The sequence below is a fragment of the Nelusetta ayraudi genome, unplaced genomic scaffold (genome assembly GCF_046127955.1).
Source record: "Nelusetta ayraudi isolate G7.1 ecotype Tasmania unplaced genomic scaffold, CSIRO-AGI_Nayr_v1 ptg000026l, whole genome shotgun sequence".
In the NCBI taxonomy this organism is placed as follows: domain Eukaryota; kingdom Metazoa; phylum Chordata; class Actinopteri; order Tetraodontiformes; family Monacanthidae; genus Nelusetta; species Nelusetta ayraudi.
In genome coordinates this window covers 1,251,549-1,276,704 of record NW_027466076.1, presented here as the reverse complement: position 1 = coordinate 1,276,704, position 25,156 = coordinate 1,251,549, and the positions used below count along the sequence as shown (strand labels likewise).

Genomic DNA, 25,156 nt, shown 5'->3' with positions numbered 1-25,156 from the left:
CAGATGGGGGATCATCTTTCACTCCTCCCTGAGGGGGGGTCACATGACCTAGCCAGGGAATGGGGGTAAGGGGGGGGACTGAGCTGCTCAATGAAAACCACATGTAGGACAGAGGTGGGGGGTTTAGGAGGGCAGTGAGGTGTGTGCGTGTGTGTGTGTGTGTGTGTTTGGCAGAGAGTGGGCGGGTGTATAAACCCCGCCTCCGACACACACTGGAGGGGAGTCACTCTGACATTCCCAACAACACTGCAGACGAGAACCAGTGTGGGTCTGTGTGTGTGAGAGATAGATACACAACTGAAACCTCTGCAGCGGCTGCGTACGTGCATGTGTGTGCGTGTACACCTTTTGCGGCGCCTGAGAGAGAGAGCTTTAGAGGAGGCTTTGACAACAAAGCGATAAGTCGGAGCAGCCGGGACGGGACGGAAGCAGCTGGAGGCCGAGAGCGAGGAGAAAGGAAAAGTTGTCGTACTCAAGGAGGAGGAGAAGAAGAGGAAGAAGAAGAAGCAGCAGCAGCCACAGAAGACGTAGAGAAGGAGGAGAAAGCAAAAGACCATGTCCAAGGCTCTGCTGAGGAGGAACTCCAGCAAACAGGGCTTACAGGCCCTGATGAGGTGTGTGTGCTCACTGCTGCTGCTTTGTGTTGCTTTCACACACACAGCTCAGGTTAATGTTCACTCACACACACACACACACACACACACACAAACACACAAACCTGTCTCCGTGCTTTGTGTATGTGTGTGATAAACTGGCTGCTCTGGATGGGGAGCGGGGGATTATGGGTGTTTTGGGTCAGGGCAGGTTTTGGGGGATTTGTTGTGAGACGGTTTTGTGGAAAACAACGGGACACGGCGGCGGCGGCAGCGCCGGCGGCCTGGTTGGCATCCACCCCCTGTCTTCCTCCCAGGCAGGAGGGTGGAGACAGGCGGCAGCAGGCGGCGGCGGTCCATGTCGGAGGTGAAAGGTCAAATGAGAGAGGGTTACATCTTTTGTTTTCTGGAAGGATTTCAGGTGGAGGCACATCCTGTCCAACTGCACCAGGAAGGGTTACCGCGTGTGTGTGTGTGTGTGTGTGTGTGTGTGTGTGTGTGTGTGACTGAGGCTCTCAGGTTTGCTGAGTTGAGCGGAATGAGCCTTTAGTGATCTATAGAGGAAGGGGTTGTGGTGGGGGGGGGTCACACCCACCAACCTCACCGCTACCCCCCAAAACAACCCCCACCCCCCACCCCCCAACTCATCCAATCACTCATCCAATCACTCAGCAACCGGCTGAGTCACGGCTCTCAGCAGCTCCGGTCAGGAGCCGCTCGGAGTCAGCGCACGCCGTCTGGAGCAGCCAGCTGGTCGGCGGCGGCGACCAGCAGATGGCGTCATGTGGCGGATGACGTCGCACCCCCCCCCCCCCCCCCCCCCCGCCTCGGGTGTCTCCTGACTTGACAGTTCACTGGAGTTCACTGTCACCGTCATGTGACTCGCCCCGGAGCTGAGTCACATGACCCTGCGAGTCCTCAGTCAGCACCACCGGATCGGTGCACACATGACGAACACTTAGCCCTCTGTTCGCAGCCTCCCGCTCAGCTTGCACGTGTTTCTTACGAAAAAGCATGGCCCTCTGTGACATCACAGAGGGCCATGCGTTTTTTCAAACGAGACGTCGTCAAACATGACTCGCTGCCCTGCCGCCTTGCTCAAGGCGCGCAGCTGATTCGTACGACGTGGCCACGACGTTCACTGAGGTCACCTCGCACACTTCCTGTTGGCGGAGCGGCTACTTCCTGTGGGGCCGACCGCCCCGAGCCGTCTGTGACCTCATCAGCGGCAGGTTATCGGGCAGGTCGGGGCATGGATGCTTTCCGTCAGGCGTCCCGCCCACACACAGGGCAGTGATGTCATCCGGGAGTTGTACCACCCACCCTCTCGGTGACCTCCGACCTCCCCCAACGTGAGGGGTGGGGGGGGCTGCCCTCCCTGTTTATGATACTGGCCGATAAGAGGCTGAGGAATGTTATTTTTCCCTGTGTGTTTGTGTGTGTGTGTGTGTGTGTGTGTGTGTCAGTGAGTGTTTGAGAGGGAGTAGGGCACTGCGTCGTGGGGGGGGGGCGAACCCTGCAGGGCGTCTGGAGTCAATTTAAACAAACTACCAGTCAGTCAGTCAGAAAACGGAATCCCAGATTTGACTCACAGGTATTTTTCCAACACGAGGAGCTGTGAGAGCGGCGCCACCTGCACAACTCACTGCAAGAATCTGGCAATTTAAAGGACCAGTTCAAAAAGTAACACTCCACCAGATCCACCAGAGCGAGGTGGGCTAGCTAAGCAGCGACTTAGCCAAGACGCAGCTCGGAGGAGAAGGAGGCGGAGGCGGAAGAAGCCGATTGGCCCATTCCAGAAAGTTCCTGGACGGAGCCTCTCCAGCTGGTTATCTGTGGTTTTCTCCTGTCGGCGGTGATTTAGTCGCCACCACGGCTTGTTCCCACACTAGCGGTGACCTTATGGTGACCTCACCATCAAAACTCCTTGTCTGTAATTACTGCGTCAGCCAGGAGGAGGCGGGGCTGTCCCACTGCTGGTGCTGGCCGAGCTGATGGAAGTCCAAACCTCCCTGAGTCAAACAACCGCCGGGGTTCAGGTTCCTGTCAGTCGCCAGGCTGACTGACAGGAACCGGAGGTCGGTTTCACACTCGGCGTTGCCACTGCCTGGAGCTTCCGGTTCATTTTGAAACCGGAAGATTCCACCCGTCTGCTCTGACCTGTGGCCATGCCCACAACTTTAATGGAGATTTTCACCCCAAATTAGACCGAATCAACACAAATGGACATCAGAGCCGATTGGCTGAATTTATTTACTGGCGGTGCAGACTGAATTTCTCCTCCCCTATATTGACAGCTTTATTACTCTCTTGGCAACCAGTTGTTTTTTTTTTGTTTTTTTTTTACCCTGCTGGTAAAAGGATAGATTGCAGTTGTTTTTTTTGATACGTTCATGTTGGCTTCCTTTTTGAAAGCAAACCAGGACGTCATCATCTGATACAATTATTGATCAGACAAACGATTGTGTGTAACTAGGAAACTCTGAGTCTGTGTCACCATCTCCCTCCACCTCCCCCACCCGCTGCTAGCCACTAATGCTAACAACAGTTCCTCTCTCTGCCCACTCAGGCTGACAGCTCAGAGGAGCGTCGAAGACGCCGAGGAGGCGGAGCGAGAGCAGCGGCGCCGAACGCGGGACGCCTCGCGTTGGAGCAATGGCGGTTCGCCGTCCGAAGAGTCCGCCGGAAGTGGCGAGTCGGTGGCGGAGGAGAACGAGTGAGTCCCGACAGGCCCCTGAACTTCAGCATTAGCCCCGCCCCTTCACTACACCTTCACCGTTGCAGCGGAGTCAAACACACAGCCCCCGCCCCCCTCACCACCACCACCACCACCATTACACACCACTTCAGGAATGTTTACAGGAGAGCGTGTGGAGGGGACGACCGGCGCTCTAATCACAGCCCCCGCCACGCTGAACCCACCTCCACTGCGGGCTGTAATTGAAAGGCACTGCGGTGACGCGGCGGTGGTGTTTAGCAATGACCTTTTTTTGGCTGGCTGGCTGTTTCTTCACCAGCAGGGGGGCTTCATGATTAACTGACTGCTGAAATGAGAAGCAGAGTCAGCTAACTGTTAGCGAGTGGTTAGCTCGGGAATTGGTTAGCAGGTGGCTCAGGAATGGGTGAGTGCGTATCTCAGCAATCACACAACTGATGGTCAATGGGTGTTGTGAGAAAATGACGTTTTGAGCGACAACTGAGAGACTGAGAGGTTTTGTTGTTGTTGTTGTTGTTGTTGTGCATTTGTTCTCCCACATTCCACGTTGCACATTTCCAAAACAGCTTGTACAAATTATCTGGAGAAACGGAGACCACGGAGGCTAACCAAAACAAAAGCCCTGTGGTGAGTGTGTGAGTAAACCCTGGACAGGACAGTTTAGAGCTGCCAATCAGCCTCCAGAGTAGCTTGATGGGTAGCCACCCTGCTCAGGGGAAACATGCTCAGTCTGGATGAGGATGACCCCCTGGGGTTTGGGAATAGAATACACAACCTCCCTGCCAATAGAAATCCCCACTTCCTGCAGACCATAAATGTGGACTTCAGAAATTCTAAGTCTGTGTCTGGTTAAATGATGGGAAGGTGCAGCAGAAGATGCGGAGACACTTCTGGTGACCGGTGCCATCCCTTCCTCCACAGCAACCTGAAGCCCAGGAGCTCCCCGTCTCTAGAGGAGGACGAGGGCTTCAGTGACTGGACACAGCGGCGCCAGAGGAGGAGGCAGCAGATGGAGGAGCTCCACCAGGGAGGACAGCAGGAGGTGGAGGAGGAGTTGGTGGGGATTCCAGCCCCGAGCCCCTCTTCAACCTCCCCCTCCTCCTCCTCCTCCGGCCGGCTGCAGGAACCAGAGACGGAGGTGCAGGACGCAGGCAAAAAGGTGGGAAGGAGCAGGAGGGATCCCTGGGAGATGGTCAAGGAGGAGAACCAGCGGGCTGACACGGAGGTGAGGTTTTCTAGAAGGCGCTGGCCTCTCGAGGAACCAGGAGGCACCTCTGGTATTGAAGACGGGTTCTGCCACACGTCTGTGTTCAGGTGGAACCGGGACAAGGACCTAAAGAGTCTTGGCAGGAGCACCAGGAGCCGACCACCAGCGAGGAGGCCATGTCACGCAAGACCACCAGGACCAAACGCTTCTCCAGGTGGGTAGCAAATCTGCAGGCCAGGTCCCTGTGTAGACAAGGTCCAGGTCCAGGTCAATGGCAGTAGGCTGACAGCACCTCCTGTGACTTCACAGGTCCACGGAGCCCGAGGAGCAGGAGGTGGAGGCCACCCGGGAGACAGAGCGGTGCCTTGAGAAGATCCGCCAGGGCCTCCAGCAGAAAGAGAGCCAGGAGCTGGAGCAGCTGCGGCAGCGCCAGGCAGAGGCCGAGCAGGAGCTGGAGGAGCTGCAGAGGAGGAGGGAGGAGCGGCGCCGCCTGCGGGAGGAGGAGGAGCAACACAAAGAGGAGGTGGAGCGCCAGCGGCTGGCCAAAGAGGAGGTACCTTCGCATGTCGGTCCAGGAGAGGGAACGTGTTCTGAGGCGGTCCAGGGGGAGGGGTTCTTTTGGTTGGAGCAGCAGCTTGCTGACTGTCGCCGCTCTGGCTGTCAGGAGGAGAAGCGCAGGATGAAGAAGGACATGGAGAGGAGGAGGATGGAGGCGGCTGAGAGGGTGAAGATCATGTCCAGCGCAGACGGAGACGAGAACTTCAGCCCCCTCAGTCCCAGGGCGTCCACGCACAAGGTGAGGAGCGCCCGCAGCACTGCACCGCACCACACTGCCTCCTGCTGACGGGAGGCAACCCGTAGCTCACGATGTGTTGGTACCAGTTGAGCCAGAGACGCTGCAGCTCTTTACTAGTCAACGTCTTTACTATGTGTGTGTGTGTGTGTGTGTGTTGCCTTCACAGCCGCTGGACTCGGACTCGGCTCGTAAGTGGCACTTGTGTGGTGTTTTGTGTTCTGTTGCGGTGACTTTGATTTTTGATTGCCCCCAACCTCTGACTCCCCCAGACTCCTGAGTCCAGGATGGGTCCAGGTGCTCATCTCGGCACCTGCCCTGTGGGTTCTGTGGGTTCTGAGGGTTTGTGCTTGTGCACGACACTGCATGAGAACACTGCACTGAGTGTGTTGTGTTGTGTTGTGTTGTGTTGTCGGCCTTGTCGTCAATTTCACCGTCAAACTGCAGCATTATCGGGATGCTGCCAGACTTGTTTGTGATAACCTTTGACCTTCCACTCGAGAGCCTCGACCCTGGGCTGTGTTCCCCTCCCCTCGGAACTGCAGGGCGGTTCAGCCGGTTCTCCGAGCGTCAAGCTGAGAAAACACAGGATGCCACTGCAGCCGGTGCTCTGCTTCCTGTCATGCTCTGCTTGATGGGGAACAGCGGAGCCGGTTCTGTTTGCCTTGGACCGGGGTCGGAGCTGCCGCCTCCGTGCAGCAATTCACATCCTGTGTTTTAGGCCCCTCTCCCACTTCCAAAAATCAACCTTCGACTTTCAATTTTTTTTCAATATACTATTTTATTTTTTTCACAGATCACAGAGAGAACAGAGTCGCTGAACCGCTCGCTCAAGAAGAGGTGAGTCTCAGGGGCAGTTTGGCCTTTTCATTTCCCAACATCACCTGGTGGCAAACGGTAGAGGTAGAAATCTGTCCAGATCCTCTGCCACAGACTCAGATGGAAGCTAGCCGGAGTAGGCATTGGCTGACTGTGCCAGGCGGTTGCTAGCTTCAGCAGGCGTTAGCAAGCTGTGGCAGGCGTTAGCTACCTGTCGCAGGCGGTGGTCATGAAGGACTCTACCTGGCACTGGGAGCTTTTAGGTGGCAGACTGTTTTACAAAGGTAAGAAGCCAGTTGGTTTGTTTTTAATAGAGGCGCACTAGCTGCGGCTAGCTCATGCTAGCAGTTGATCGAGGCATCCGAGGTGACGACTATCAAGCTGCGCAAACGAGCCCTCAATGCAAGGAAACCTTACCAGTAGCTGAAAAACTAGGTGGGGCTGCACAACACACGAAACCCAAGTCGCCCCAATAATTTTATTTCTTTTTTTGTCCGACGCAGCAACAGTTTTAAGAAGGTGGCGCCGCTCGTCCTGGTGCCGAAGATCGACGACAAGGTGGAGCAGTATGTCCATGCGGTAGAGGTGAGAACATACGTACGCACCCACACACACACACACACACACACACACACAGAGGTACCAGTTGTTCTTTGGTTTGATTCCAGTCAAAATGTCTCCACTTCCCAGAAATGTCGTCACCTTGTGAAGAACACAATAGCACAAAGCTGTCTGTGTGTGTGTGTGTGTGTGTGTGTGTGTGTGTGCGCGCGCGTGCGTGTGTGTGTGTGTGTGTGTTAACACACCTGTAAACATCTGCGCCTCCTGTGTCGGGACATGTTCAGACTCACTCCGTCACACCTGGTTGCAGCAGCTCGCTTCCCGCTGGCGACGGTGGGAATAAACGGCTTTTGTCCCCTCCCGGCACTTTTATTTTTGAAAAGGCAGCCAATCAGGATGTCACTGACGTGGAGGTGGGGGCATCGCAATGACATCAGCTCTGAGTGGTGCAGCCACCTGGTGGGTGACATCATCGCGCGGGTTTTATCACGGGAACGGTCGCTGCACCGGAGGCGCTTCTCACCGCCGCGGCTGACGGCTTCAGTTCACAGCCACGCAAAACAAATAATTTTCCACTGACTCACTGATTGCAAGTGGAAGTAAACCTGAGTCCTCGTCAAAGCCAAAGCACGTCGTCAAAACGCACCTTGACTTGGGGTCTTCTTCCTCTGTGTTCACGGCGCAGAACGCCCAGGAGCAGCGGAGTCAGAAGGTGGCGCCGCCGAGCGAGCTGCTGGCCTCACCAGAGGTCATCGTCACTGCCAAGAAGAACCTGTTTGAGGCGGGCGAGGCCGGGATCCAGAGTCCCAGCAGGGTGCCCGGCTGCAAGGCAAGGAGGACCTTCCTGCTTCCTGTAGCCCTCTAGTGCCCCCCCGCTCCCTCCCCTCCTCAGTTACTGGAGCCAAATCACTGTCTCGCTTCTGTGGTCCTTTAACTTAAAATTAGCTTAGCAATTAAACTTGAATAAACTTGAGTAAACTTGATTTAACTCTAGATTTAAATCAAGCTTAAATTCAAATTTAAATTTAGATTAACTTTAACTGGACATTTTTAATGGAAACTGAAAAACATGAACGACAGGAGTGAGTCATGAAAAAAGCAAAATAAAAGTTTTCACTTTCTCTCTGTCTGACAACATTTTTACTCATCGTGGTCCTCTTTTTCTTTCTCTCTCTCTCTCTCTCTCTCTCTCTCACTCTCTCTCTCACTCTCTTTCTTAGGACACTGATGGGCTAAAGGTGGGCGTTGCCAATCTGATCACCCAGTGGGTGAAGGGTCCATCCGACAGCGGCAGACAGTCAGCGGCGGGCAGACCTGCAGTGAGTCCCGATGGTTCTGGACTGGTGGAGCGACTCGTTCACACTGGAATCCAGTTTGAAACTGATTTGAACCAGATTTGAGTGAAAAAAAAATAATCACATATTTACAATTTTCTTCACCTTTTCAGACTTTGCCCATTGCACAGTTTAGGTTTAACTTTATTTTTCAATGCTCCTCCAGTGCACGTCAAGGGTACAACATCAGAAAGTTTTTATTTTCTGGTGTGCCTGAGCAGAAAATGTAAAAACCAAATAATGGTCCCATAATTCTGAAAACAAATTGGAATTTGAAATTTCAAACTTTGAACCTTTTGATTTATACTGATATTCAATTGAACTTACAGCAAATGAGCAAGATGATGAGAGAAAAGTGTTAAGCATTGCAGATTCTGCTAAATTTCTGCCGAAAGGTTTTTTGCCTTTCCTGTGATGCGTTGATGCTATGCTAGGTTAGGCGAGGCCAGACAGGAAGTGCGCACGGCGTCTTCTTCTTTTAAAATGACGCCAACTGTTGCGTTTGTCTCAGGACCTGAAGCCCGGAGACGTGATGCAGAAAAAGAATCTGTGGGAGGGCGTGGGAGAGACATTGGCCAGCCCGCAGGGGGCGAAGGCCAAGGTTAGTTTGAAAGCACCGTTTTTGAAAGGCTTTTTTTTTTGCCCTCCTGGATGTAGGCGTCACCGACTCTGTGCCATCCCTCGTTTTTCAGGGTGCTGCCGCGAAAAAGTACAAATTTGTCATCACCGGCCACGGCAAGTACGAGAAGGTCGCCGCGGAAGACGGGGCGGCCAACGGGAAGTCTGGTGAGGTCACAAACAGCTGCTTTATACCACGATTGCCCCTCGTTGTTAGCTCATATAATTAAGTCAAGATCGATTAAAAAAAAAAAAAAATTTAAGGTTGATTTAAAAAAATATATATTTCCCTTTCTGTGTTTGACAAACTTCATCTCTCTGAAAACGCATTTGCAGATTTGCCACAGCCAGCTGTCAGCCATGGCTGGCTAGCCAGCTAGCATCCACTGTAGCTCGGTGACTTCTGAAAACAGCTGGCTAACACAAAGTAGAAGTAGTGTCACTGGCAGCATCTTCCTCCACCCAATCAATTTATGTCCTACCAGCTGCCAGCTTTCAGGGGTGAGGGTAGTGGGCAAGCGAGTTGACCAGTGCTTATATTTATATGAAAGTATAGGTTTATGTATTTAAATGTAAAAAGGGCAGAATAATCATGGTGTCAAATTATTGTTTTATTAGAACTGAAAATATGATCACAAACAAGCTGCAGAATAAAAATGTTGTGTTGAACTTCACGAAGACATCCGAGGTCAGACCTGAGGCAATTAGCACCATGGAGAACATACACGACTATTCAAATGATCGTCAACATAGAAAAAAAAGTTCTTGAATTTTTTTTTTTTTTTGATATGCTGTAATCCATACTTGTCCCATATAACTAAAACTTACCTTTACATAATGAATGGAAATTTTAAATATTTGGTTTACAAGTGCTTTTATTTTATTTTTATTCACATTACTGAGACTTTGAAAAGCAGGAAAAAAAAAACGAAATCAACAGACGTCCTGGTGAAGGTGTGACAACAAACACGAGGCTTCGAACTGAAAATCAAAATAGTGACGCGACGTCTGACGGACTTTTTAAGACAAATGTACGGAGATATTTTTCTTGCAGCTAATCCACACGGCGCACAAACATTTCCCATCCAAACCAACCAGTCGCACAAGAGTAACACAAAGCATTTGTCAAGTATAAACTTCCGGCCGGCTTTTTTTCTTCACCACACGCCGATATTTAAGGACTGACATTCCAGAGCTGCAGGTTCCTTCTATGTCTCCGCATTGTACATCACTCAGCATCGTTAGCTTAAGTAGCCGCGAAGCCTCGCGCCTTCCTGTTAAAGTCTTTTGGTTCTTCATCTTTAGCCTTCCGTCCTATCAGGCCCATCTCGAAGACGGTTGAGATCTTCGTCACCGGCCTCGACGCCGCCTCCCTCAGCTTCTTGGCGTCAAACTTGGGGCTGAAGAGCAGCACGGGTAGCCGGTGCGCAAAGGACGGGATCTCAGCCGGCTCGCCCTCTTTCTCCTTCTCATCTGCTTCCTTCTCTTTGTCGCTCTTGTTCAATTCGATTTGGTGCATGATGTTCTCCTTGGTGGAGAACATTTGGAAGAGCACAGCGTCCCACATCTTCGTGACCTTGGGGGCGCCAGCGGCATCACTCTGGTCCTGCTCGGGATCACCCGACTTCCCATCAGGCCTCTGTGCACCACTCTGGACCTCCTCCACCGCCACCTCCACCTCCTGCTGGGAACCAACCTCTGGAAACTTTGGCTCCTCCTGCTCCACCACCATGTGCTTCTTGAGTCTGGACCACCCACTGACTTTGGACTTCAACCCTTTTGGCTTTTGCAGTACTTTGAGAGGTGTTTCAGCTGCAGGAAGCCATTTGCTGGCCTCCTTCTTTGCAGGTGAAGTTGATTCAGACTTGTCCTTGACTTTGTCCTGATCCGTTGTCATCCCAGCAACAGACTGTTTTACTGAATCAGTTGCAGCTGTGGCAGCTGTCAGTCCTTCTGCTCTGGTCTTGGCTGGAGACACAGGTTTTGAAGGCTCAGATTTTGGTTCCACCGCAGACTTTTGCTTGCCACTCTGGACTTTATCTTTGACTAAAGGTTTTCTCACATGTTTCAGGGAATCTTGGTCGTTGTCTTTGTCCAGAGAATGTTTGACTTCTGGAGTTTGAGTCGTTGTTTGAGCGGCTTCCATCACTGGCTTTCCCATTTTCTCTGGGGTTTTCTTCACTGCTGCCGAGGGTTCAGCCATCACATTTGTCTCTGGTTCTGTTGCTGGTTGACTGCGAGTCATACCGGTATCCTGTGCTGGCTGTGTTCCTGAGGTAGTGAAGGCCTGGGTAACAATGATACTGGGAACCAGCTGGACAAGTGAAACGTTTCCCTCTTTCTCAAGGGTTTTAGAAGAGTCAGACATAGTCTGGACCTCCACACGTGATTCTTGGCTTTCTTTGGTGACTTCTTCTTTGATTTCAGTCTTTGAACTGGAAAAACTGAACTCTGGGACGTAGGTTTTGATTCCACCATGGGCTGCGTATTCTGCCGGCGTCAGTCCGCGGTACAGCGACCTTGACTTTTCAGCACTTTTTGTTGGGGTTTTGGGCCTTTGAACGGCTACGGGGGATACACCAGATGGAGATGTTCCATATGTAGGTGTTCTTGGTCTTTTGTAGGCAGGTGATACGCTCCTAAGTCTGGATGCCTCATATGTCGGCGTCTTTGGCCTCTTGTAGTCTCCAGAAGTCACCACTGCTGTGGTTGGCTCAGGTGTGGGGACTGGATGGAGTGTTTGAGATTCAGTTGGAGCAGTTTGGATCATTGTCTCTCTTGTCAAATCAGGTTGTGGCTTTGTGATGCTCAGCGATAGTGATGGAACCGCAGCGGTCTGGTCTGGATGAATGTCCCTAATTGGCACTGCCTCAGCTGGTTGTTGTTCAGTCACCTTTACAGTCGGGGAGGCGGGAACAGAAAATGTTTTTGGTGTTCTTGACCTCTCGGGCTGTACTGTGACTGGTGAAACTGCAAACAGAAGAGGATTTGGCCTGGATATCTCAAACACAGGTGTTGCAGCGCGGGTTACATGAAAAGCTGGGGTTTTGGCCCGTCCCACTTGAACCCAAAGCTCAAAATTTGGGGTTCTGGCTCTGATCTCAGCCGTTGGAGTTACTCGTCTGATCTCGGCTGTCGGAGTGACTCGTTTGGTTTCAGCTGTTGGAGTGACTCGTTTGATCTCTGCCGTCGGAGTGACCCGTTTGATCTCAGCTGTCGGAGTGGTTCCTCTCTTTGCCTCCAAAGTTGGTGTCTCTCTTCGGGTATCTGAGACTGACAGAGGAGATGGACTCAGGTTTTGCTTTGCCTCCACAGGTGCTTTAATCAGACCAGCTGCGGTCGTACCAATGGCTGTCAAACCCACCGAGTCAAACACCGGTGGCGTCTTAGATGTTTCATAGTAGGATGTGCTGGCTGTGTACATCCGTATTTGAGGGACGTCGAACATTGGTTTGGGGGACCTTGACGGCTCAGTGGCTTTGAACGTCGGACGTGGACTCCTTGATCTGCTAAGCGGAGTCAACACAACGAGAGGACGGATGAAAGAAGCCGCCGCCGTGGCTTGAAAAGGAGTTGGACCTGCTCGGGTGTGACTGACTTGGGCCTCCGATGATTGGCTGACGGTTGCATTTTTCACATCAGCTGCCGGTACCACAGCCTCAGGCACGGATATCTGAGGTACTGCAAACCTCCCGGGTTCTGGCAGAACTCCAGGAAGGTGGGCTGGATACTGAGACACTGCAGCAGTAACGTGCTGCGAATAAGAGAAGGCTGGTGTGAGCACCGTCTGCGGCGAGTACGTTGCCGCTCGGCCATAGGCTGCGCGCTGCGGGTATGGCGATGCCACGTGCTGGTACAGCGGCCGAACGCTGAAGCGCGGTGGCGGCTGGACACCGTAGAGGCCATAGGGAGCCTCAGGAGTCTTGGGCGGTGTAGAGTGGTCACTGTGCTCCAGATCAGGGCTGGCTTCGTTCACAGGGGAGAGACTGGAGCGGAAATACGTGGCCGGCTGCGAGGCCTGTGCAGCGGCCTTCTTTTTGGCGTTTCTCTTGAGGAGCTTCTGCAGTTTGACATTGTCCTTACCAGGTTTGGGCAGCAGCGGTGGCGGATACTGCTGGGTGAGGAGGCCCATCTGCGAAAAAGGGTTGAACGCGACAGCCATGAGCGCTCTGGAGATCTGTGGAGAAACGGAAGAGGTTTCAGAAGGAGCTCCAAGGAGGTCAAGTCTGCAGACTCATTCACACCAGATCTGTTGGCATGTTTGTGGTCTGTGTTCCGAGACCCGTAACGTTCTCATACCGACATGTTTCATCTGGATAATATCTGGGTACATGTGAATGTGTGACGGCTCAACCTTCCAGTTTCAACATTTCTGTAAAGGTTCTCAGTTGTCCTGATCACCGTAGTCTCGAAGGTTTAACCTTCAAGATTTCTGTTCCAGCAACCAGTATAATAATCACCAGAACCTTTGATTTTGCGCTGATCCTAATGGTTTGTTTGTTTTTTTTATAGCTTGTAAATATTCAGGATTTAATTGCGACCTGCTTGAACCTGTGTGTTGTTCTTTTCTGTCCTCTTTTGCAGGTTCACTGCAGGATAGTTGAGGAGCTCCTGCCAGCAGTGGTTTCCAGTCGCCGTTCTTCCGCCTACCAGTTTGCCGGAAAACGAAACAAACGTCTCAACTCTGTTTCTGCTTCTTTCACTGTGACTGTGGCCTCCCGTGTTGTGTGCCTTCCCTCCATGTGTCAGACAACCTTCTGTCTCCTCCAATCAGCTCTATCTCCTCCCCCTCAATAAATTAAAACAATTTTCTACTTTTTCATCACTTCCTCTCTTTTATTGCCAAAACACAAATGCCTTGAAAACGACAAAAACTTGGGTTTTCGTTGTTGTTTTTCTTGTGTCTATGACAACAACAGTCAATCAGAATGTTCAGGTTTTTAGTTATGAATCAATATCTCCAGAACGTGAGCCACGATAATTTTACTATTGTGCAAAAGGTTTGCTCATCTGAAATGTTTAAATCGTTCTCCTGCTTGGCAAATAATGCGGCTAAAACACTTTATACTATTAAGGAACATTGAGAATAGAAAAACGCTTGAACATTCATTACTTAATTTTTTATCACTTCAGCGCTGAGGGTGACAGGGTGACAGCCTATCCCAAAACTCCCCCTGTGGTTTTTTTGGTAGATGAGATCAGCTGATAGGCCAGCCAGTCCGTCACCATCTCACTGCAGCTCACCATGGCGCTCTGGCTCGACCTAATTTTAGCTGAAAGGCTGTGAGGCGGTCGGAAAATCAGCTGCTTCTGTTTCAAGAAGCTTGGACTCTTTCTGCAGGTGGCTGCCCACTCCGCAAAAAGAAAAAAAAAATCAAAAACAAAGTTATGAAGGCACTAACCTTCATACATGCCTGATAGCTTGTTGACATTTACAGCGCCACCTACTAGTTAAAAGTTTTGATTTTTAAAACAGTGAGATCAATGAAAACGTTGTTTTGAGATATCAGACAACAACAACAACTCGACTTTCTGTTTCCCGCTGGAGCGAACAGGTTTAGGCATGTTTAGGCAGTGTTTTCTAAGGAGCTGGATCTCAAGCAGAAAATAACTTTTTTCAGGTTTAAGATTCAATTAAATGTAAGTAGACCAAACAAATAAATTGCCCTCAATTTCAATCCAAAGCCACAAACGCATGCGACTCTGGAACCTTGGCCTGATGGTGGACAAAGGGTCTGCCGCTGCCGCACAGGCATACGCCGAGGTGTGTAACCCCCCCCTCCCCACACACTCCCCCTTGGCTCAGCCACTATAGGCCCTCAGGTGATTATGTGTGTCAGCTTGGTGAAATGTAGGCCAGAGCGGCTCCCCTACCCCTGTCTCCCCCCCTCCCTCCCTCTGACACATGAGAGCCCACTCCTCCTTTTAAGGCTCGGGCAGGTCCGGCATGTTGAGCGCCCGGCGGACGCAGCTCAAAAGAGGAAAGGGTAATAATAGCCGTGCAAGATTGAACCCGGTCGCCAATCAATCCGACCCCAAAAACTCCCACAGAGCGCCGCAAACAGGAGGGAAAAGACTCTAACGTACCAGGTGGAGACCTGCTGCTGCTGCTGCTGCTGCTACTGCTGCTGCTGCTCGAGGCCGCTGCTTCCCCTGGATGCAGCAACAGGACAGACAGTGTTTTTCATCCCAGACTTACATCAGGCTACTGTGGTCAGACGGACTGCTGGCCCTCGGTGCTGCAGGGAGACGGAGGCTTGGTCAGTTCCAGCCTAGTCAGGCTGCTGCAGTGTCAAAACAACAACACACACACGCCAACTGCCAGCAAGGTGGGGAGGAGGGATCCGCCCACCCCACCCCCCCGCCTGTCCCCACCCCCTTCTGGCCACCTGCTGGATTAAAAGGTGCTGTGTCGATGTGGTGTTTACCTGTGGCACTGGTGCTGCAGGGGGGCGGCCGGCTGGCTGCTCGTCCCAGCCCAGAGTGTCGGAGCTGCAGGCTCATGTGGAGCACAACCTGACCCCCCACCACCTGCCCCCACCACCATCACCACCACCACCCAGCCCACCCACCCACCAACCCCTCCACCCCCCTACAAGTGGAAGGAACAGGCGCCATGACACTCTATGAATAGAGCGCCAGCCCCTGGCGACGCAACTGGACCTCAGGTTTCACCAACAGGCTCCAAAAGTGGGGTCTTAGGGCCACCCAGGGGTCCCGGAGGGGGCTGCCAGTCCCACTTCTCCTGTGTGTGCAGCAGAAAATCTACTGGCGTTATTAAAAGAAAGGTGTCATTTCAATTGTCATCACACAGATGGGATTTATTTCCCGTTTTTACTTCAAACTGAAATGAAAACTGACAGCGTTGCATATTCAGCTGCACCTTTGTGGGTCAGCAGAATCGTTGTTCTCTCACTGGCACATGGAAAAACCTTTCGGACGTTCCACTGGACGGTTCCTCTGGCCTCATTCCCACTTGGCCCCAAAGTGCATTATCCTTGGTGGTCGTTCAGTCTGACAGCTCCTCAACGTGAAGAAGAGACACACAACTTGGACAACCATCTGCCAAGCACCTCTGCAGCTGCAGCCATTGAGAGCAGGTGAGGTACATAGGTTATAGCAGCGCCAGAGTTGGAGGATAAGAGCTTCATGCAGCAGTGACATTCATTCTGAGACCTTTGACACATTAGACCAAGAGCCCAGGACATCCTCCCCAGAAGATACTTGTTATGGCATCTAGAGGAACACTGGAGAACAATAGGGAACACTGGAGGGCAGTGGGGAACACTGGAGAACGTTTGGTAAAACTGGGGAACACTGGAGGGCAGAGGGAACAGTAGGAAATACTGGGAAACACTACGTGACAGTGGGGGAGCCTGGAGAACAGTGGTAAATACTGGAGAACAGTGGGGAAGACTGGAGAACAGTGGTAAACACTGTGGTAAACAGTGGTAAACAGTGGAGAACAGTGGGGAAGACTGGAGAACTGTGGTAAACACTGTGGTAAACACTGGAGAACAGTGGGGAAGACTAGACAAGACTAGAGAAGAGTGGAGAACACTGACAAAGACTGGGGAACAGTGGGAAACACTGGAGGGAAGTGGGGAACGCAGTGCCACCTTGTGCTTACTGCTTAGTACTTCAGTCGAGGTTTAGTATCGGCAGACGTCTGATCCTTGCGTTCTACAGCTGTCCACCAGAGGGCGCCACTTCCTCCATTCTGGAACCTCGGCATCTTATCTCCGCCAGTCTGTCAGCAGACAACTGTAAACACAGGCCTAAATGTGGCTGCAGGTCCGGAAGGATTTGTTAAATTTATTTATTTATTTTTGATTAATGGTGTCCCCACAAGTGGATATAAGTGGATATAGAAAACGGATGGATAGAGTAATGATGTGAAGCTGCTCCACTGGAGTCCAGGATGGAAAATGAAGGTGTGATGACAGTGTGTATGAGACAGATTCTTTAGAAACTGTTTGTTTGTCTATTTGGAACATCACCACTCAGTCACACACTGGTCCGTTCCTCTCCAGCTGGTGGCCGTACCTGTCTTCAGCCTTTTACACTGGCCCTGCAGTGCCCTCTTGTGGAAAACCAGTGGTGGCCCTGAGATGCTGCAGGTTTTTCCCGCTTCTGAAGGTTCCGTTCCTGAATCCAAATTCTGTTACAAATGCTGCCAGTGTCAAAACCAACCTGGTCGAACTTCTGTCTCTTTCTACTGGCCAACAGGAAGGAAGGACAGAGAGTTGCCTTGCAGACAACTCCAGGTCGATCTTGGCTGTAACTCCGCCTGACCTGACCTGGAGCCTGTTGGCCTGGTCATGTGATCCTTTTTTTTAAGCATATTTTTAGGCGCTCCATGATGTAACCCGACCCCCCCCCCCCTTCACCCCCCATCACTCCCCAGTGTCTCTTATCCCGTTGATTCTTGCCATGTAGCCACTTTACTTCCCACCAATGGGTGTCTGGGAACACCTGGGGACAACTGGGAACACCTGGGAACACCTGTGGCTATGCAGCGTTAGCCTCGGCCTGTTTGCAGGACACCTGCCTAAATGGCTGCTCCTCAGGGGAAATGTGCTTGCCTCATGCGGCCAACCCCAGAATAGCAACCCGACTTCTCCTAAACTTGAGCCAGTGCTTCTCAGCTCCCTGGACCTTCCAACTCCTTATTGAGCGACCGGTAGCAGGCGGCAGGGGACGGCGCAGGAGCCGCCTAGCGCGGCCACGCCCCTGGGCCGGCCCCTCGTCCAATGGCAGGGCGGAGCGGATCGTGTGTCACTATAACAGAAGGACATAATCAGCGCGGTAAGTTTGCAGAACCGACAGCCCGTCCCGGCCAGCAGGGAGCTCCTTCTTCTCGCTTCTCTGAGGTAAGACCGGACCGCCCCCACCGCTGGGACGGCAGCATCCACTGGTGTTAAGACCAGCAGTGTGGCTCACTTTTGGGTGGCTCTTTGATGGTCCCCCCCCCCCGGTCCTCGCTAAGGGTGGTATCCTTAAAAAAAAAAGAGGCATCAGTCACTTGTTGTTATTGTCGTCATCTTGTTGGTCCAAGTCCAGTGGCGGTGCATAGTGGAGGGATTTACAGGCGACTTAGAGCCTCTGTAGCAGCTTCCTGCTCCAGCTGAGCTGAGCCCAGCCAAGCCCAGCTGAGCTGAGCCCAGCCATTAGCTACCACCTCCAGAGACCAGAGATCGGTCCCTCGGATCCGAGATGGTTTTTCCTGTTCATGCCGAGTCAACACAGTGGATTCCGGGGATCAGAGGGTCGCGGCGGGGCAAGTGTGGCCTGCGTTAAAGTGCACATAGCATCGGGATCAACACTTTAGCATTTTGAACGGGAGCCAGGGGCCTCCAGGGGGATGCAGAGGAACCACCAAGCGCGCAAGTGTTTTTTCCGCTCGCATCCCTGTGAACAGGTTTTACCCGGAATTTAACGAGGGTCAGAGAAGAAATAGAACTGAGGGTGGGAGTCGGGTGGGAGCATCGACCATGACCTCCGACCTTTGAGGGTTCATATTCAAGGTTTATTTTAATTCTTGGAGCAAAGTGGCGTCTGTCAGCGGGGAAGATGATTGAAGGAACCATCTGAGAGCCAGATAAGGAGATGAAGGTCCAGGGCAAGGAACCTTATCTTCTGCAGTGTTGGGTCCCATGAAACCAGATCTGGGACCTGTGCAGCTGTCCGGTGGAAATAGTTCTGGTGTGGGGGGTGGGGGGAGGAGTACGGTGAGGGGAGGGGCAGGGGGGTCGAGGTTGGCAGGGGGAGGTTGGTGACCTCGCACTAATGTCCCTAATGGGAAAGTAACCCCACCACCAATCACAGCGTCTGATTAAATTCAGGGAGGAGTTGATCAGATGTGGCGCCACCTTGTGGGTCCCACTGGTGGCGGAATGAAGAAGCTGCCCCGCCCCCAGATTGTGATTATTATTATCTATTTATTTTTACTTGCTGCTGTTAATCTCCCTGGAAAATATTATTTTATGTTTAGTATTTTCATATTTTTATTTTTTAAATTATACAGCGAAGCAAAGATCGCTGTGCTCCAGAGCTGAGCAGCAACATTTTGTTGTATTAGAAATCACTGCTGTCTTTCCTTTAGCAATGAGAATAAAGAAAGTCTAAGTCTGAGTCTAGGTCTAAAACGCCATCAGCTCACCTGAGGTCACTTCCTCCTGGGGATTAATAAAGTGTCCTGGTTCTGATTCAGGGCTGAAGCTGATGTTCTTCTGCCTCCACTGAGAGCTGAGGGGAGGGTGGCAGGGTCATTAGTGAGCCAGCAGGTGGCGCTAGCTGAGGGTGGGGCTGGTATGTCAGACATGTGCAACTTAATCCAGAGCTATAAATACCGTCCTCACACAAGTTCTCCTGCTCTCCTTCTGCCTCCAGGTTCCATAAGTCCACACTCACCATGTCTGACACCGAGGAAGTGTAAGGCTGCCCCTTTCTGGTTCTTCTCACGCAGTAACACAAAAAAAAAAGCATCATTCTGGGTCAAGATGAGCTAATGCTACGTTAACCAGAAGGACAATCCCACAGGGGAACTTTTTTTTTGTTGTTGCATTTTTGCTTTTCAAACAAATTCCTGTCAAAACGCTGTTGACTTCCTGCTCTGACCTGCCAATCTTTCTCCTCCTTTCTGTCTCTTGCAGTGATCAGGGTAAGTCGCACTCACGCCCACCACCCTCACACAACAAACAGCGCCGAGCTCCATGCTAAACTACCGGTCCTACCTGTGAAATCCTGCCTCAACACCACTTCCCACTTCCTCAGAGACAAAAAAAAAAAAAAAAAAAAAAATATTTGTGCGACTGCAGGTTTGGCTTGACTCCTCCCTCCTCCTCCAGATTCAAGTTGTGCAACCATGCTCCACACACTTTGCTCCAAACGGAAACAATTTTCATTCTCATCCTCTCGCCGCTGCGGCATGGATGGTAGCAGGAAGTCTTGCTGCCGCCGGGGCCGGCTGCAGCGGCCAATCACACGGCAGCTCCGGTCGAAACCGGCTGCACCGTCCCGGCGGCAATAAGTCCTGCGACTCCGCATGACCCTGTGCAGGCTGAGCCGTCCTCCCCGGTCCGAGCGCCAGGGAAGGGTCAGAGGGCGGGGCTAGCGCTCGAACCGGGGAGGACGGTGCTGCGAATGCTTAGCATGGATCCCCTCGGTGACGCCCACATTTTGATTTCTGTCAAAAATGGGTGCCAACGGGATCTGTTCACAATGTTCTTCTGCTCCTCTCTTTCTTACACGGAACGTGAAGAATACGATGGTAAGACGCCTACCGCAGACTTAGAGCCCGCCCCCGCCCCACCCCACCCCACCTCACAGCAAGCTCACCCCAACCTCACCACGTCACTACTAATGTTGTGCTCTGATCGTGTGGCATGTTGGGTAACTCTAACCATCGGCCACAGGAAACAAATATTTTTCTTCCGTTCCTCTTTTTTTTTTTCTTCTTGTTGTGGGTTTCGCGAAGCCACGCCCACAGTCCAGACGTTTATCGGTCGGATTGGTCTGGCCCCGCCAACCGGGGGACTCACCGCCACTGACACACAAACACACACACACACACACACACACACACACAACCCTCCCCTCCTCCACCCGCTTGCTTTAGCACCATCTGGTGGCACTACCTTATGCCCCTCCATCACCTCAACATCTTCATGTCTCACCACTACTCACTAGGATCACCCGGTCTCTCCCTTTTCCCATCTCTCCGCTAACCCTGTCGCTGCCCTGCCTTCCCCTCCATCACCCTCCTCCCCTACCCCCCGTCATTGGCTGCATGCTGTGTAGCTGTAGAGGAGGAGGTAGTAGAAGAAGTAGAGGTGGCTCCTGAGGCGGCCCCTGAGCCAGAGCCAGAGCCAGAGGCAGAACCAGAGCCAGAGGCAGAACCAGAGCCAGAACCAGAGGTAGAACCAGAAGCTGAGCCTGAAGGTATGTGGCATGGAGCGGGTGGGTGTACAGGGGGGCTAACCCATCACTCTTTAGCGTAGCACCGGAGCCAAAGGCAGACCGGACTTACTAATCTGCAAACATGTTCACCATGTCTGCTAATGCTAATGCTAATGCTACAAATCCATATGGGAGGTAGAGATGGAGATTAGCAGTTAGCATTAGGACCATTTTTCAACTGCTTCAGATATATACATATACTGTATGTATATATACATTGTATTTACAAAACCAGTTGGAACCAACTGTATTTTGCAGGGACTGTGTGAAAACTAACAACATGTTCTGCACTGGGACAAAGAACCAAAGTTCCTTCCTTTTGTGAGCTTTTGATTAGAGGTTGATTACAATCAGCTACTTTGCTTTTTTTAAGCGCTCTACGCTCACACACATTGACACACATTTCTTCCCGCCAAAATCTTCTGAATTGAATTTCTGTACATTGATAAGTTTGGCCTCCTAGCACTTAAATTGTGAAGGAGCTAAAACGGGCTAATTGACACAAACATCTGCTTCTTTTATCAGCACATCCAGTCTTTTACCACTGAGTCACATGTTCAAGTACTAACTCCAGTTTACAATGTTGTTTTGATGTTTGGTAAAGATAAACAGATCATTAATAACAAGTTAATGGGGAGTTATTGGAAGAACACGTTAAAAATGTGATATCATTGCAGAGTTATCATTTGTGTGTAGTATGCTATATTTCATATGTTGCTATTGCTAACATGCTAGTTTTTTTGCTGAAACCACATTCAGCACAGACCCGGCCCGATTGCTTCTGTTTGGCTCAATGTCTCTAATCGTTAACCCAATCAGACGCAAGTGGGTCGGGTCTTACCTGAATGTGGTTGCAGAACACAAGCGGCCTCCTGCTGTGTCGGTGTCGCATTCACATGCTTCTGAAAATGGCAGTCATTTATTTATCTCAATTTTCCCAAAAGTTTTGTGCATTTCTATTGTGAACGTACGCCGACAGGAAGTGGTCAACGAACAACGACCAAAATGTCTGAAGGTGAAACTGCATTTTTAACAGCATCAGTCTTCAAATACTGGGCTCATATTGACGGCCCCTGGCTCACTCCAAAGCTAACCTGCCTTGCTGCTTCCTTCTGATGTAGCGGAACGCGGACTAAATTGTAACTAAAAAACAAACCCCAAAAAACCCCGTATTTGATGACTGATGCCGATCTGAAGCTGCTAGGAGTCTGGTGGAAGTGCCCCTGGTGGGCGGAGCTAGCACAGTGGCTAGCCGGCTAACTGTTGCTGCTATCTGTTCTGCCTATGTCCGGGATGCTTGCTGCATGCAGAGGCCATGGAAGAGGAAGGTATGTTGGATTTTCCCCCTCCTTCTGTCACGTCTGAAATCTGTCTCTGGTTGTGGGCGGAACTCAGCGTCCCCGCTCGAACCGACGTCTCTTCTCAGGGAGGCGGGGCGCGACGCTTGCCACTCGTCACTCGTACTCAGAGTCTTTTTTTCTGCCCCCCCCCCCCCCCCAACTTCCCACCCACCTCCCCTCTGCTCACCGTGAAATCATCCCTTAAACTCAGAGACACTGAATTTTGTTACTAAAGTTAGTGGAGAGGAAGGTGGCAAAAGGATGCGAGACACTAACGTCTAAGCGTCTTAGCCTGCTGTTTTCCTGCATGGTGTGGAGCAAGTCTGATTCTCGGTCGGTCACATGACCAAATGCTGTTTTTTTTTTATTGTCTTGCCTGCGTGACAACAGTACCATGTTTGGGGGTCAAGCCAAAAAAAGGGCAAAACAAGAAAATGGATATCCAGGTTTCCAGGGCGCCACTTTGCAGAAATAATCCAAGGACTTTAATAACTGCACCGTCTGATCTCTCCACTAACACCTCCTCACATCTTTGATCTAAGCCCCGCCCACACGGTTTAATCCACACCATGAAATAATCTGCATTCTAACCCGACCACATGTCACTTGTCCCCCCCCCTCTCCATTTCCTAACCCACAGAGGAGAAGCCAAAGTTCAAGTAAGTCCCTGCCGTCACCGGCGAGTCCTGCCCACATTTCCTCTTTAAATAAGAATTATGAAAAAAAAAAAAAAAATGGTCCGAGGATTGTGGGGAAAAAGTTCCGACTAATGAGGGGGGGGAAACCTTCTGTCCCCGCAGGCCCAGCGCTCCCAAGATCCCCGATGGCGAGAAGGTGGACTTTGACGTAAGTGAGCGCGGAAGTCGGCAGGAGGGGTGGTGTCCTGCAGGGGGCGCTGCTCGTGGCTGATGGTGGTGTCGCATGTGTGTGCGCCTTGCTTGCAGGACATCCAGAAGAAGCGTCAGAACAAGGACCTGATCGAGCTGCAGGGGCTGATCGACGCTCACTTTGAGTGCAGGAAGAAGGAGGAGGAGGAGCTCATCGCCCTCAAGGACAGGATTGTGAGTTCTGACCCCACCCCTTCTTCTTCTTCTTCTTCTTCTTCCCACCTGTGGGGCTGACTTGTTTGGTGCTGCCACCTGCAGGAGAAGCGTCGCGCCGAGAGGGCCGAGCAGCAGAGGGTCCGTGCTGAGAAGGAGAAGGAGCGCCAGGCCAGACGTGAGGTCAGAAGTCTTTGGAATGTTTATCTGGATTTTAAATTCTACTCATTGAGAAAATTAAAAAGAAATTCACCAATTTTTCTTTGTGCATTATGTCTCATTTGCTAAATTGTCACATCAAAGACAGAGAGTTTTGTCTAATATCACAGTGTATTAAAATGACTCACAAAAATGTGTAATTGTTACGTTTTTGCATTGATCAGTCATTGTATTGCGCAGTTACCAGCAGATTTTTTTTCTTGCCGTTTCCTAAAAATCCTGAACTTAAAAGTGGAGCAGCGATGGTGATGATTTTGTCCTGTTGATGACATTTCTTTTCACTGTCTGTCGTCGTTGTCGTCGTTGTATTTGCTGCTGATGTGCACCAGGAGGAGAGAAGGATCAGGGAGGAGAGCGATGCCAAGAAGAAGGCAGACGATGAAGCCAAGAAGAAGTCGGCTCTGTCCAGCATGGGCTCCAACTACAGCAGCCATCTGCAGAGAGTCAGTGTCACACACACACACACACACACACACACACACACACACACACACACACTAACCGGCTCGACTTGCTCTCTCCAGGCCGACCAGAAGAGAGGAGGCAAGAAGGAGACGGAGAGAGAGAAGAAGAAGAAGATTCTGGCCGCCAGGCGCAAGCAGCTCAACATCGACCACCTGAACGAGGACAAGCTGAAGTACGTGGCGAGCTGGCGGGCGGCCCCGCCGCCGTGTTGATGTCACCGGCCTGTGCTGACGTCACCGGCCTGTGCTGACGGTGTGTGTTCGGGTGTCTCCCACAGGGACAAGATCAACGAGCTGTACGATTGGCAGCGCCAGCTGGAGTCTGAGAAGTTCGACCACATGGAGAGGCTGAAGAGGCAGAAGTACGAGGTGAGGCCCCGCCCACTTCACCACCTCCCACTGGCTGGACCTGTGCTGCATTTTTCACCTTCTCGATGAAGACTTTTTCCCCGTTTATGTTGTTACTTACGTTTATATGTTGTTATTGTTAGTAGTATTATTGTTATTGTGGTTTTTGTTGATTATTTGGATAATTACAAAGTTAGTTTTAAAAACTCATTAAAATGAAAAAGTACAACTAGACTTGTATTAAACAAAAAAAAATATGACTCAGTGATTTACTGATTGGCTTCATATAAAGAATTTTTAGTTGATGATGATGATGATGATGATGATGACGATGCATCCTTGCTGACTCTCTGGTTCTCTCTCCAGGTTACAACCCTGCGCAAGAGAGTTGAGGAGCTCAGCAAATTGTAAGTAGCGCCTAGCATCAGGCTAGCAGCATGTTGGCGTGAATCAGAGAATCTCCATCATCCCTTCCTGCTGCCGAACAACGGCGCTGAACCTCCTGTATTTCTCCTCTGTTTGCACATTACAGCAGCAAGAAGGGCGCCGCCGCTCGCCGCAGGAAGTAAACGGTCCAGCCCTGCCGCTGTTCCCGAGCCAAACTGCCGTCGTCTCGGACACACGCCTGAAGAAACCACGCACGTGGCGGCGAAGGTCTTAGTTCAGCAGAGGAGCCTGAATGCTGCGGTTCTTAGCCATTGTGCCTCCTGGCCCCTGCAACCGGGAGCTCTTAGCTGCTGTTCACATAGGAAATATAGCTGTGTTGGTTCCTCGCCCTCCCACTGTTTGGTTCTCAGTGTTTTTGTAAATAAAGTGTGACTCTCCATGCTGCGACTGTTGCGCTGTCGTCACTCAACCAAGAGGTCAATAAAGCTTTGTAGTTGTAGCCGCAAAATCTAAATGTTGTTTGCGTTCCGATCGCAGTTTTTGTGAATCACATCGTCTATTTGAGAAGAAACATGTTTGAAATCATTTCTTTATTTGGTGACATGAACCAGAAATAAAGTCTCATTAAAAAATATTTTTTTTCACCACCCCGCACCCCCCCCCACCCAAAAAAAAAAAAAAAAGCGAGCTGTGATATAAATTACACTTATAAATTCAACTTTTGGGCTGATTTGAGAAAAAAACAACTTTTTTTCC

General features: G+C 51.2%; 3 protein-coding genes and 1 long non-coding RNA gene across 6 annotated transcripts; 2 read left to right on the top strand and 2 right to left on the bottom strand.

Annotated features, from left to right (window-relative positions):
* The first annotated feature begins 235 nt into the window (after positions 1–235).
* lsp1a (lymphocyte specific protein 1 a) lies at positions 236–13,466 on the top strand. The gene is made up of 13 exons (XM_076028779.1): positions 236–614; positions 3,163–3,309; positions 4,231–4,534; positions 4,624–4,730; positions 4,826–5,069; positions 5,181–5,312; positions 6,106–6,149; positions 6,632–6,713; positions 7,375–7,518; positions 7,910–8,008; positions 8,535–8,624; positions 8,716–8,809; positions 13,226–13,466. Exons 1-13 carry the CDS (start codon positions 556–558, stop codon positions 13,243–13,245), a joined length of 1,566 nt encoding a protein of 521 aa, XP_075884894.1. The 5' UTR covers positions 236–555; the 3' UTR covers positions 13,246–13,466.
* On the bottom strand, positions 9,232–15,169 carry prr33 (proline rich 33). Of its 2 annotated transcripts, XM_076028778.1 has the most exons (4): positions 15,070–15,169; positions 14,729–14,880; positions 12,006–12,818; positions 9,232–11,914 (listed from the first exon to the last, which is right to left on the bottom strand). In XM_076028778.1, the coding sequence occupies exon 4, from the start codon at positions 11,409–11,411 to the stop codon at positions 9,888–9,890; it is 1,524 nt and encodes a 507-aa protein (XP_075884893.1). In that variant the 5' UTR covers positions 11,412–11,914; positions 12,006–12,818; positions 14,729–14,880; positions 15,070–15,169; the 3' UTR covers positions 9,232–9,887. The 2 variants fall into 2 exon arrangements, with proteins under 2 accessions (XP_075884893.1, XP_075884892.1); XM_076028777.1 differs by having other exon boundaries at positions 9,232–12,818.
* Positions 15,170–15,234: 65 nt separating this feature from the next.
* On the bottom strand, positions 15,235–20,403 carry LOC142890029 (uncharacterized). 2 transcript variants are annotated; one of them, XR_012927036.1, is made up of 3 exons: positions 17,585–20,403; positions 16,282–17,422; positions 15,235–15,665 (listed from the first exon to the last, which is right to left on the bottom strand). It is a non-coding gene; the product is annotated as an uncharacterized LOC142890029 (long non-coding RNA). The 2 variants fall into 2 exon arrangements; XR_012927037.1 differs by lacking the exon at positions 17,585–20,403 and having other exon boundaries at positions 15,235–15,406; positions 15,525–15,665; positions 16,282–17,575.
* Positions 20,404–20,456: 53 nt separating this feature from the next.
* Positions 20,457–24,717, top strand: LOC142890026 (troponin T, fast skeletal muscle isoforms-like). Its single transcript, XM_076028769.1, has 11 exons — positions 20,457–20,584; positions 21,913–21,930; positions 22,583–22,601; positions 22,743–22,788; positions 22,887–23,003; positions 23,088–23,165; positions 23,531–23,644; positions 23,726–23,838; positions 23,944–24,034; positions 24,380–24,420; positions 24,546–24,717. The coding sequence occupies exons 2-11, from the start codon at positions 21,918–21,920 to the stop codon at positions 24,580–24,582; spliced, it is 669 nt and encodes a 222-aa protein (XP_075884884.1). The 5' UTR covers positions 20,457–20,584; positions 21,913–21,917; the 3' UTR covers positions 24,583–24,717.
* The last annotated feature ends 439 nt before the right edge of the window (positions 24,718–25,156 follow it).

Coding starts and splice junctions, on each gene's coding strand:
- lsp1a (XM_076028779.1), top strand. CDS start 556: ATGTCCAAGGCTCTGCTGAGGAGGAACTCCAGCAAACAGGGCTTACAG. Junction 4,535..4,623: donor ACCAGCGGGCTGACACGGAG/GTGAGGTTTTCT, acceptor GTCTGTGTTCAG/GTGGAACCGGGACAAGGACC. Junction 4,731..4,825: donor AGGACCAAACGCTTCTCCAG/GTGGGTAGCAAA, acceptor GTGACTTCACAG/GTCCACGGAGCCCGAGGAGC.
- prr33 (XM_076028777.1), bottom strand. CDS start 12,803: ATGGCTGTCGCGTTCAACCCTTTTTCGCAGATGGGCCTCCTCACCCAG.
- LOC142890026 (XM_076028769.1), top strand. Junction 23,166..23,530: donor AGCGCCAGGCCAGACGTGAG/GTCAGAAGTCTT, acceptor GATGTGCACCAG/GAGGAGAGAAGGATCAGGGA. Junction 23,645..23,725: donor ACAGCAGCCATCTGCAGAGA/GTCAGTGTCACA, acceptor TGCTCTCTCCAG/GCCGACCAGAAGAGAGGAGG.